At 38.3% G+C, this 11,805-nt stretch overlaps 1 protein-coding gene across 10 annotated transcripts in view; it reads right to left on the bottom strand.

The window, feature by feature from the left end:
• Window positions 1–6,510: 6,510 nt before the first annotated feature.
• The window catches only part of LOC109919388 (integral membrane protein GPR155), a 62,481-nt gene continuing 57,186 nt past the window's right edge, over window positions 6,511–11,805 (bottom strand). For 6 of the 10 annotated variants that reach the window (XM_048599427.1, XM_048599429.1, XM_048599430.1 and 3 more), the window contains 4 exons: window positions 11,400–11,495; window positions 11,222–11,286; window positions 10,034–10,168; window positions 6,511–7,703 (listed from right to left, as the gene is read on the bottom strand). In XM_048599427.1, the coding sequence (XP_048455384.1) occupies window positions 7,496–7,703; window positions 10,034–10,168; window positions 11,222–11,286; window positions 11,400–11,495 (504 nt within the window). In that variant the 3' untranslated portion in view covers window positions 6,511–7,495. Of the gene's footprint in view, window positions 7,752–10,033; window positions 10,169–11,221; window positions 11,287–11,399; window positions 11,496–11,805 lie in introns of those variants that run through there. The other 4 variants (XM_048599433.1, XM_048599434.1, XM_048599432.1 and 1 more) reach the window with 3 other exon arrangements.

Raw genomic sequence — 11,805 nt, 5'->3', positions numbered from 1 at the left:
GCATGTGAATTTATGTTGTGACTGTATCCCCAGATATAGCTTCCACACTTTTTCCAATTTCCAGACCTGGTAGTCTCACAAAATATGAGGACTATTCCTTTTAAAGAGAGTTCATTTTTAAGCTCCCAATAGTTTAACTACCAGTACACATTTTACAAGAGTTTTATGCACATATTTTCCTTTGTTTTATATAAGATTACATCAGATACCAGGTTCCACCCTTCCCTTTTGGATCCTAACCAGTAGCAACTCTCCACCTCCCCAACTGGGGATAATCCAAGCTCTTTGGTTAGTAAATTGTCCAATTTACAAATAGCAAATTACAAACTGCCCACAGGGGAGTAAAAACCCAGCTTTTTGTTCTGAGAATAGGCTGAATTAAACTGAACACCTAAATACAGACTCTGCCCTGTGACAATAACATAAATCAAAAAGAGTAGGGGTTGAGAAAGCACACAGTTATTTAAAAAATTTAATACTGCACCACCAATTTATCAAATCACCAAATTAATAAACAAATACTGTTCACCACAGGCAGTGTGACAATGAAAGAAATAAAAAAATAGAGTAGAGAAACAAGGGAGATACTTAATCAAACTGGTTTTGGAGGGTTAGATGAGATCACTTTGAAGAGCCCAGCTCTTTTCCAAAATCACTTTGTTCGGATATGTTATGACACACCTCTGCGTCAGGTGGGACTTGAACCCAGGCTTTCTGGCACAGAGCAATTGTGTTTGTAATAAGTGTTTTGGCTGACTCATAAACTGAGTCCAAGCTTCAATGACAGACACTGACACAAAGGAGGGAGAAAATGACCTGGATACTTTCTTCCAGGAGGCAGTCTCACAGCCTAGGAAAGGGCCTTCTAATTTTGTTATGAGTCAGGGAAAGGGCTGTGTTATTGCCAGTGAGGCAGGTAAGGGGAGACGGCAGGAATGCAGAATCCTGAGCTGTTCCAATTGTCCAACAGGTTTGAGTTTCTCTCAGCTTGTTTGGATGAGTAAGAGCAGAGCACTGTTGTACTGGAAGCCATTCAAGTGAGGGAGTGAGGGAGTGAGGGGATGAGGGGGTGGGACCAGGATAAAGAATGTAATGGTAATAGGGAAGAGTATAGTTCAGTGGGGGATTGACACACTTCTCCAAACAAAATGAGTTCAGAAAGCCCTGTTGCCACCCAGTTACAGGGATATGGTGAAGGGGGATGGAGGGGTTTTGGGAATAGATAGAATGTTTTTCAGATGGGATGAATGCGCTGTTTTCACATTGTAGGGATTCTATGATTTAGGAAGGTCAGAAACCTGAGAAAAGGTGAAGGGATGTCTCTATTAATTAATGATGGTATTAGTACACTAGAGAAGGTTGACCTAAGCTCAGCAAACCAGGATGGAGAAGTGGTTTTTGGATGGAAATTAGAAATGACAAAGGCACAAAGTCACTTCTAGGAGTGGTGTACAAACCTCCTAGCAGTAGGCAGATGCAGTAAAGAAAAAAAAAATGGCAGTTCGTCAGAACAAACATGGTAATACTCATGGGGGATTTTAGACTACAGCTAGCCTGGAAAGATTGGATAGACAAAAGTAGCCTAGATGAGTAGCTCAATGTTTTTCTGATCATTTCTTAGAATAGCATATTCTGAAGCTGACCAGATAGGGGCACCTTCACTAAGGTCATTAATTAATCCTACGTATCAGTGATCATAATATGACTGAATGTAAAAATCAATTTGAGGAAGAGAAGAGTGGGGGTGAAGACTAGTCCTTTGATTAGTAATGACACACCTCTAGGTCAGGTGGGACTAATTATGAGGAAAAGAAGCAGAGCTAGCTAAAATGAACTGGCAAATAAGGTGAAGGGATTAGTCAATAGAAGTTCCAGACATTTAAGGGGAAATTTCAGAAGAGATTAGTTACAGCTCAATAAGAAAGGAAAAAAAAAACAAGCGGGGGACCTATCAACTATGTTTAACTAAAAAAAAACTATCAAAATTAAACACAATTGTTCAAAGATGAACAGCAGGTGAAAAGATTGTAGAGCATAAAAAATAACAAACAATGACGAAAGGTTAAGGAAAGAAAAAAATGACAGTATGAAAGCTGGCTAGAAATATAATTAATCAGAGTAAGAGTTTCTGTAGATGTCTTAAAGTTGTCAAAGTGAGTGGTCCTATAGAAAGTGAGTCTGGAGAACTAATAAAAGAAAAGGGAGAAGGCAGGTGTAATTTGCATTGGTCTTCACTGTAGAGGATACAAGTGACACTCCAGAAATAGCTATAAATCAGGCAATGGATGGAAGGGAGACATACAAGAAAATTGTAATCACCAAGGAAGTGGTACTAGGCTTGTTGGAGCTGTAGGCTTACAAGACCCCAGATACTGGGGCTTCATTGTAGAATCTAAAAAGAAGTAGCTAGTGAGATAGTAGATGCACTGGTTTTAATTTTCCAAAATTGCCTACATTCCAGACAGTTCCTTTGAATAAGAAGATAGTGAATGCAATTTCTTCACTCAAAAAGACCGAAAACAGGAGTCTACAGGCCCTTTACCTTACGTTATCGTATCGAAGTTGTTAAAAGCTTTTAATAAAGAGATTAAACCAGCTGAGGTCCCACCAACTCGTTCTTGCCCCTCATCTAAGGTGGGGTGACCCTTAGGTTAAACTCACCACAGTCATTTCTCTCGCTCTCTGATGAGAGAGCAGCCCTATGGACCTCTGGGATCATGGTGCCTTTATAATGGGGTGGGGTGTAATAGGGATTCTTTAAAAAGTTTGAGGTAATCAGGCAGAGTAAATGTGGTTTTCTTAAATGGAAATCATAGACTGAATTTTTCCAGCCCCTGAATAACATGGGGAAATGCAGATCCAGTTGGGAAAATATGGTGAGACCAGAAAAATGAAATTCTTGACGTGGATAAAAAAATAGTATGATTTTCTTGGAGGAATTGTGTGATTGAGGAAAGTTGCTGCATGCAGTAGTGAGGGTGGCAGAGCATTAGCCTTGGTATGAGGTGGGTGCAGTAGCAGACAGAAGATGGTGGCACTTACACTTGCAGTCTGCGGAAGGTCATTAACCCTCTTCCTGCATTGCTGAGCATTCCTCCAGACCATAGACACCATACCGACCAGAGTGGCAAGTTTGAACCAGGGCTGGCAAGGTCTACTGACAGTCCTGAGCAAAGAGAACAGTCCTCCTTGTACGTAATGGAATGTCCCTTTCAAATAACAGCTCTTTTGGGACACTAAAAGCAACATTGGCCAACTAAATGGCATACTGTGAAAACTTGCCAACAGAACAGCATGCTGGGAATTGGATCAAGCCAGACACAAAGGTATGCTAACCAGTTACCTTGATCGATTATATTGAATAAGTGTTAATGAGACAGTGGAACTGAGATATTCAGCTAGGAGGCTTGGAGCTTTGAGACTTATGAAGCAGGGTCAAAGGATTCAAAACATTCACCGATTTCTCTCCACAGATGCTGCCAGACCTGCTGTGTTTTTCCAGCAATTTCTGTTTTTGTTTTTGATTTTGATTTCCAGCATCTGCAGTTCTTTTGGTTTTTAAGACATGCAAGCCATTCACCTTGACTGAATATTAAGTAGGTGCTGATGATACAATGCAGGTAAGTTTTGGGTAGAGCAATAGATTGGATTTTCCGTAGAACTGTTTTTGAGACAGCCTGGTTCCTAGGGTTAGCTCAATCAATAGAGAAATCACAATATTCAATACTGTCTTATAATATTTTTCCTGGGACAGAAACTCAATTGTCATTGGAGGAACTGAATTATGACAATTATATTGTTACATCAAATGGCCATTAAGCCACTAGACTTGGGAATGACCCAGATGGCCAGTTAAAAGAGGAGCAAATTACTGCAGACGCTGGCATCTGTTCTGTACTGAAAACAAAAAGTGCTGGAAATCACAACAGGTCAGACAGTATCATAAATAAATAATTTATTTATGACAAAACGCAGACGAAGAGTCATCTAGACTCAATGTTAGCTTGCTTTCTCTCCACAGCTGCTGCCTGACCTGCTGTGATTTCCAACACTTTGTTTTCAACTACTTGTAGTTAAAAGAGGCCACTCAAAACCAAAGGATCCCTCACACACGTCAGAGAAAACATCAGGACTGAGAAGCAGGAAGAACAGCCTCAACTTCAGTTCAACCAGCTATTATCAGGGTAGTATAAACTTTTCTTTTAATCATCTTGTGCTTCCAAAACAGATTTTTAAACCAGTGTAAGGGCATAGGCATTTAAGAACTGTAAGGTTACTCTGGAAATTAGAGGGAATGACAGGCTTTATAGTCGCATATTATATATATCTTGTCTTTCAAAGGTAATAAACCATGTCTCATGGTAAATATGTCTCATTATTAATGTAAAACAAGTTCCACTAAATAAGCAAGTGGATCAGACACACACACAAAGACGATGCTTACATCTTCTCCCCAACCGTTGAGAGCCCTCTAAGCAAATCGGGTGCCAAATTCATAAAAATGTACAAATCTCTACAGTGCAGAAAGAGGCCCTTCACTCCATCAAGTGTATGCCCCCTGAAGAGCATCCAACCCAATCCCCATGACCTCACATTTACCATGGCCAATCCACCCAACCTGCAGATCTTTAGATTGTGGGAAGAAACCAGAGCACCCAGAGGAAACCCAAACAGACATGGGGAGAATGTACAAACTCCAAGTAGTCACCCAACTGAATTGAACTCAGGTCCTTGGTGCTGTGAGGCAGCAGTCCTAAGCTGTCCAAATTGCCTCTGTTGGCCATCTGAGGCAATTCTTCCCACATGGCAAGTGAGATTGGCAGTCCCCAGCTGGCATTTAAATATGGTGCCAACAGCAAGAATCCCAGAAAATCCCAGTAGTGACAACTATTTCTATCACTGCTGAGTGCAAGGTTGCGTGAAAGTGGAAGTATAAGAGGGCTGGTGCATATGTAATGAGGCAAGCAGTATAAAATCACCTGAGAAAACCCACTTGGGCTTACATAGCGCACTCTCATCGTCATGCTGATGCTCTTTCCAATCAGGTCTGTGCTCAAACAGCAGATTAAGGCGGAGCACCCAGCTTTCTTATCAGTGAAGAATAAAGGACACAGCAATGACAGAACACAATGATTCATAGTGCCATTCACAATTGATACCTTGAAAATCAACAGATGAGTATACAGCATTTTTTTTAGACTATATTGCATGCACGTTATTTATTACAATAGGCTCATCTCTTAGTCCTAACAGTATGCACTTCCTATGAAAGATTTTCTGGAATTGGGTGGCAACTGTTCCAATAAAATGAGGCCCTACATGGTACTCACTAAGTGGAAATGCAAATCTCCTATGACCTGTCAGCAGATTGTCCAATTCCGATTTAGTTTAATAATACATTAATCTTTTTGAGGGATAACACCACAGTTTATCCTCCTAATTACTGCAGGCAATTAATGCTTCAAATTAAAGATATATCTGACCACTTGAGACAGACATGGCAGCTCAGGGTCCATAAAAAGACAATCAATGCAGAATGATTTCAGTCAAGATCAAAGTCTATCCTTATGCATTGACGTGAGTAAGCCTAAAGCTATTGCAGCACCAGAGGAAATGGGTCCAATCAGTTATACTTTATTATGTAAATTACTTAAAAATCTTGACAGTAAATCCTTAGCCTAGGAAAAAAAAATCAATACATTATGTTTAAACAACTCAAAAGAAAAAAGAATGTGGTTCCTGGCCAGTATTTTCAGAGAAGGCCAGTGCATTTGGAATGTATATCAGTAATGTCAAAACAGCATTTTTTCACTTTATCATTTTGCCTAGATTCCAATTCAGGTTTGGATCAATTGCATCATTGTGTGGAAAATGTAACCTAAAGAGGAATTGATTTTTAACAAATTTACAAATTTAAGCTTAAAAAAACCATCTTTTTTGAGCACTTTCATTAAATGTGCACATACCCTAGAAGTTTCTCCAGGCAAAGCCACAGTGGCTTAGTAGTTAGCACTGTTGCCTCACAACACAAGGGACCGGTTTCGATTCCATCCTTGGGTGACTGTCTGTGTGGAGTTTGCACATTCTCCCTGTGTCTGTGGGGGTTTCCTCCGGGTGCTCCGGTTTCCTCCCACAATCCAAAGATGTGCAGGCTAGATGGATTGGCCATGCTAAATTGCCCTTAGTGTTCAGGGATGTGTTGATCAGGTGGCTTGGATGGGATGCTCAGAGCCTGTGTGGACTTGTTGGGCCAAAGGGCCTGTTTCCACACTGTGTCTTAATTTGACTACTTAAATTATTAAACTACAACTAAATTTCAAAAAAAAAAAAAAAAAAAAAAAATGCTACAGAAGAAAACCAAATACAGATCAATAATCTAAGACCCTATCAGTCTTCAGCATGAGATATGCAATGTTTAAATGAAGACAAATGGAGTTTGAATTTTAAATTCAGCCATATATTATCTAACTACCCATTTGAAATACAAAACTATTCCAGACTTCTAGAAACTCAAGTATTAAAAATGTTTTATTTCTTCGTTTGTACAGGACTTGGCTACATTCTAAACATATCAAAATATTATAATACCAGAACCTTACATTCCAAAAAATGATATGTTTTTTATTATTTTACTATACAGCTAAAAGCAAGTTAAAAAGAAATTGGGATGACAACCCACTTCTATTCTATCAGATTCTTTCTTGATCTTTGACAATTCAGTGTTGAACAGATACTTTGGATAAATAAAGTTAAAAGATTCAGCTCTCACAGTATATTACATGTCTTATATTGAATTTAAAAGAACCCCTTTTAACTTAAAGTGCAATTTTTAAACATTTAGTTATGCAAACTGTAGCATACCCGTTATGAAGATACATATAGAGACTGGAGTCATTAAGAATGTAATTTACATTTAATTAATGACTCGTGTAATGTTCAGTTCATTGTATTTCTTACCCTGTTTTAGTCAATTTTTCTTTTTTTTTTTTATTAATGTTAAAGAGAAATCCCAAGGCTGGTACAGCGATGAGTGAACACATGGAAGATTGAAGGCTTTTAAATGTCAGTGTCTAATTCCATAAAGAACGCCCATCTGTTGCAAAAGCAGTTTTCAGCTTTTCTGTTCTAACAAATAGAACATGAAATGTTAACTTAATACTTCACTGTGATCTCATCACTTTGACTCAAATACGTTTACAATACAATGGAAGGCAAACGCTAAAATCATTGTCCACCTTGACATTACTGTCACATTTAACATTTTGATGGATATGAGATTACATTCAATGCATTAAGCAGCATGAGGTTACATCTTAAAAACTTGGAAGCAAACTTAATAATTTTATTTAGTAAATGGGATTCCAAATTCTTTGGTTAATAGTGTGAAGTATTTTAAAAAGGCAGAAATTTAAAGTATATCATACTGTGGTTTATAGCAATGAAGAAAATCTTGTAGATTTAATCTCTAGCTTTAAAGCAGCTCTAATAGTACAAATCATGCTTCATTCATCTGCAACATGCGATAATACAAAGATTCATCCTGAAATGAATGTTCGTTGGCAATGTGTTGAATGACACCACCTTCTAGTAATCGGTCTCCATACTTAACAGCTTCACTTCGGTCATGGGCCAGACCAACTTGAATCAACCAGTCCACTAGATCACAGCCTTGGAAGACATCTGCGAAGGTTTCTGCACCACACCTGTGTCAAAGGAATGATTCATCCACTTGGTCTGCAAGTCTCACATCACTGTTTCATAGGAAAGGAAATACCAAAAAACAGTAGAACAAGGTGGCATGGTAGGAAATTAAAACTTGGGTCGAATGATGCCCAAATCAATGTATCTATCTAAAGCTGGGTTCAAGTAAACCATACTGTAGTATCATTCAAAAGTTACACAGAAAGTCCAACTTTCACACGTACTTTCCAAAACCATTTTGTTGTAAGACTGCTCATCTAACATCCAGGCCCAGATTAAGAAAACCAAGGGTTTCTCTGCTCAGGGAACAACCTGACAAGATCCACCCCCTCTTCTTTTCCCACAGGCTATATGTTGACCACTTCCTGAAAAAACTTGTGGTTAAAGGTGTTTTTCTTTGCAAATTTCTTCATGAAGGACAGATGATATGGCATCATCCAACTACTTGGCCAGCCCATCCTTTGCAACATTGGGGACAGGTAGAACCATAGTGACATTTGATGTTTGTATACTGAGGGTCTATGCAGAAAGGTGCCCATCATGTTGAAGGCAGCATTGCACATACTCTCTCATTCTCTCTCTCTCCAGGGTTTTGTACATGGTGTCCATGTGGACAGGTTCATCTTGGACCTTCAGATGAAGTGGAATGGGCTAGACCTGCACAACATTCAACAGAGAAATTGCCTCACGCCTGAAATCCAAGTTCTTTACCTGCCAATGGGGAGGGAGCTGTGCTCCCAAAAAGCCCAGTTACTGCCTCACCTTGGCGTTGCACTCCTCCCAAGATTTTGAGCATGCCCTGGTCCCTCGGAACATATTCCAGCAACTTCAGGTAATCTATCCTGATGGATGGAGAATCTTAATCTGTTCTGAGGGATGGCAAATCTTAAAGCACCCACTTCCCAAAGCAGCTTCATAAAGTATTAAAATTTGAAAACTCTCAAACCAGACTCCAACCCATCTCTTCTCAACCACTTTTGGATTGAATAGAGATGAGGTAAGGGGCAGGCAGCCAATCTGCTCTCGGGAGATGGATTGGCAATTTAAATATTTTGATTAGACTGATAACTTCTGATTTAACCCGCTTTGTTGATTCAACTTGGCTTGGCTAGGTTTATTGGACCTCAAGAGAATGTGTAGACAACTTCAGGGAGAAACTAAATATTTTCCCAGCACTGCTTTTGGCCCAGGAGAAGCAGGTATGATTCCCCGTGGCTCTACAAAATCACCCACCCTAATACAAAGACACCTGTGGTTGGGGATTGGACCTACACCTGTGACCGGCTCTGGAGTCCTCTGCACCTATCCTGAAGTGAAGCCTGTCAATCAAACTCCCTTCCAGGCAGGAAACTTGTCAGGAGACAATATGCAAGCTGTGGAATTGAACACATCATAAAGGAAGCTCAAACTTCTGCCTTTTTCATCCTAAACTCTTGTACTCTGCACATACCTACCCTTGCACCAACCTTACTGTACCCAAGCCCCCACCCCACCTCACCCATGTATAACATGCAAACCAGAGGGGCCGGATTATGACTGAAGAATAACCAGCTTTTCTTGTTCCATCCCTGGAGTGATTAGGAAAAACATTTTTCAAAAATGTACCATGCGCTGTGAGACACTAACGTGTCAAAAATGATTGTGGCAAGAATTAAATGCTGCTATTTTGCTGACAGCACTGAAGTGAAACCAAACTTACTTACCACTGATATCCATAATAATGGATCAATTTATTATTTAATACTTATTTCATTATTGTTTAATACTTATTAAATCATTTGAGAAAACTGGCTAAAGCCAGAATTTTGCATCTTTATTCTGTTTCAAACATAAATGAAGTGCAATTTTCAAGTGTTACACTGTGCAAATTATTCATCCCGGTTTCAAACAGCATACCATTCATAACATAAAAACACTAGAAAAAGAAAAATTTAGTAAGCACAAATAGTGTGTTTTTGCAGAGTAATGTACTAACAAATGTGCAATGTATTTCTAAATAAAGTATTAATAGTACTGTTCTCAATACAACATATATTTTTAAGTTTTCTGCAAACAACATGTCTATTGGCTTACTCATGAATGTGCTGAACCACAATTAAACATTATATTGTTGAGCAAAATATTAAAGGAATAAAAGAAAATGTGGTGAATTCAAATAATATCAAGATTCCAGCCTTTAAAAATAAGTACTAAGAATATTAGTCAATTTTAGAAAATTCATGCAAAAATTTTCAGATTGAAGTAAGTCCAAGCAAATTAATAAAATGCAATGAATTAATTGCCAATGCCAAGGTTGATGAGCACAATGAGGCATGCTAACTTAAATTCATACCTCCTCTCTTTGACGATGTCTCTGGCACATTGACCCTTATGATATTGTGAAAACTGTTGGCAAGTCAATCTTATGTCATCAGTCAACGTATCATCGGTCTGTCCTATGTTTCTTCCGTGCAATAGGAATTCCAGTCTGTCAAGTTAACCAGAAATTATTAATGAAAGACATGCCAAAATATACCAAATGTAGGTAATCCTCAACTTCAGCTGATTGCATCATGCTTGGGTTGGAACATGGGAACTGTTAAACAAAAATGGGCCATCTAGTTTGCTTTCTGCCAGCCTGGTAGTCCTGCTAACCCATCCTGGTAGCTGCACGAAGAGTACAATAATATTTTCAGTCATAGGCTGAAAATAATGTATTGTTTAACTGCATGAAAGCAGTTCGCCAACAGTATAACAAAAGTAAAAAAAAAAAAAACTTCACCCAGGATAATGGGAATAGAAATGTAGATTCCACCAGTGTGGATCAACAGATGTTACATGAATCATTGCTTTATGCCAATCCAAATTACACAAGATGCCTTTATCAATATAATGCATACTATAAAATAGATATAAAAGATTTAATCTGACATGCATATCTGTCAAACGTTTCCATTATAATCTTCTATTTCCATATATGTAACAGAAAACGTGTTTGTAAACTTGTCACATTCAGATTGCACTCTTCACTCAGTGTGAAAGCACTTGTGTTATCACAGACTGACAAGTAGATTTGTCCATCGACAAGTTACAAAAGGAGCTCCCATTTTACATGTTCATATAAAGAAAGATATGTAGACAGTCAGAACATCATAGACAAATGCATAAAAGCTTTATGCTAATATAGCAATCCTCTGGCATTCCAACATTTTTTTTTATATTTTGTCCCCTTTGACATCCTTCACTGTACCACTGGCGAACCAGGTTTCTACATTTCAGCCAGAATGGTAGAAGAGAATAACCTATGGATCTCATGACTGCAGCTAAACAGATTACTTAAATAGCAAACCATATTTTTTGATTATTTCAAGTTTTCCAAGGCTGGAAAAGCTTGTGTAACTGTGATTAACAAGTTGTAGTGATGGTCAGTAGCAAGACACCATTTGAAATCCTCGGCTTGTTGGTTTAATGCGACCTGAATTGTCACTTCTTTTAAGAGTGAGAGACAGGACTATTTGGCTTTATGAAGAAAATTATTTACCTCTTTTTACATGAAAGTATGATTAAATGTTTATCAAGCCCAAATATGCCAAAAGAAATAAAACCCTGAAAGGAAACAGAAAAGTAGGTTTATTATTTAGCAATTAGATTGAAATTTATCACTAAATCAATTCCTGTTGAAATATCGGAGACAAAGCAGTCATATCAGAAACACAAACCTGACCAAAATTAAAGATTATACAGAAGAACTGTAGCTCAACGTAAAGGCGACCTGGCTCATGATTAAACAACCACCACAAACAACTGGATACGTTCTGAAAAATGATTAAAAGAAGAAATAAATCAAACTGTTATTTATACAATTAATACAAATACGTATGAATTAGAAACACGTGTAGGCCATTTGGTTCAAGCCTGCTTGCCTTTCAATAATGATCTGATCCGATTGTCGCCTCAATTTCACATTCCCGTCTTTAATTCTTTTATTCATCGAACATTTATCTACCTCAATATTCAATGACTCTACCCCTATGCATTCTACACTCCCATGCAAGCCCAGTGAGAATGGCTAATCTAAAACATATAATTTTCTAGGCAAACATTTCCACCATTACTGTTTAGGCC

This window comes from Rhincodon typus, chromosome 7, assembly GCF_021869965.1.
Source record: "Rhincodon typus isolate 14 chromosome 7, sRhiTyp1.1, whole genome shotgun sequence".
NCBI lineage: Eukaryota > Metazoa > Chordata > Chondrichthyes > Orectolobiformes > Rhincodontidae > Rhincodon > Rhincodon typus.
Note: the sequence above shows the minus strand (reverse complement) of the source record. Positions and strands in the feature narration are given on the sequence as shown.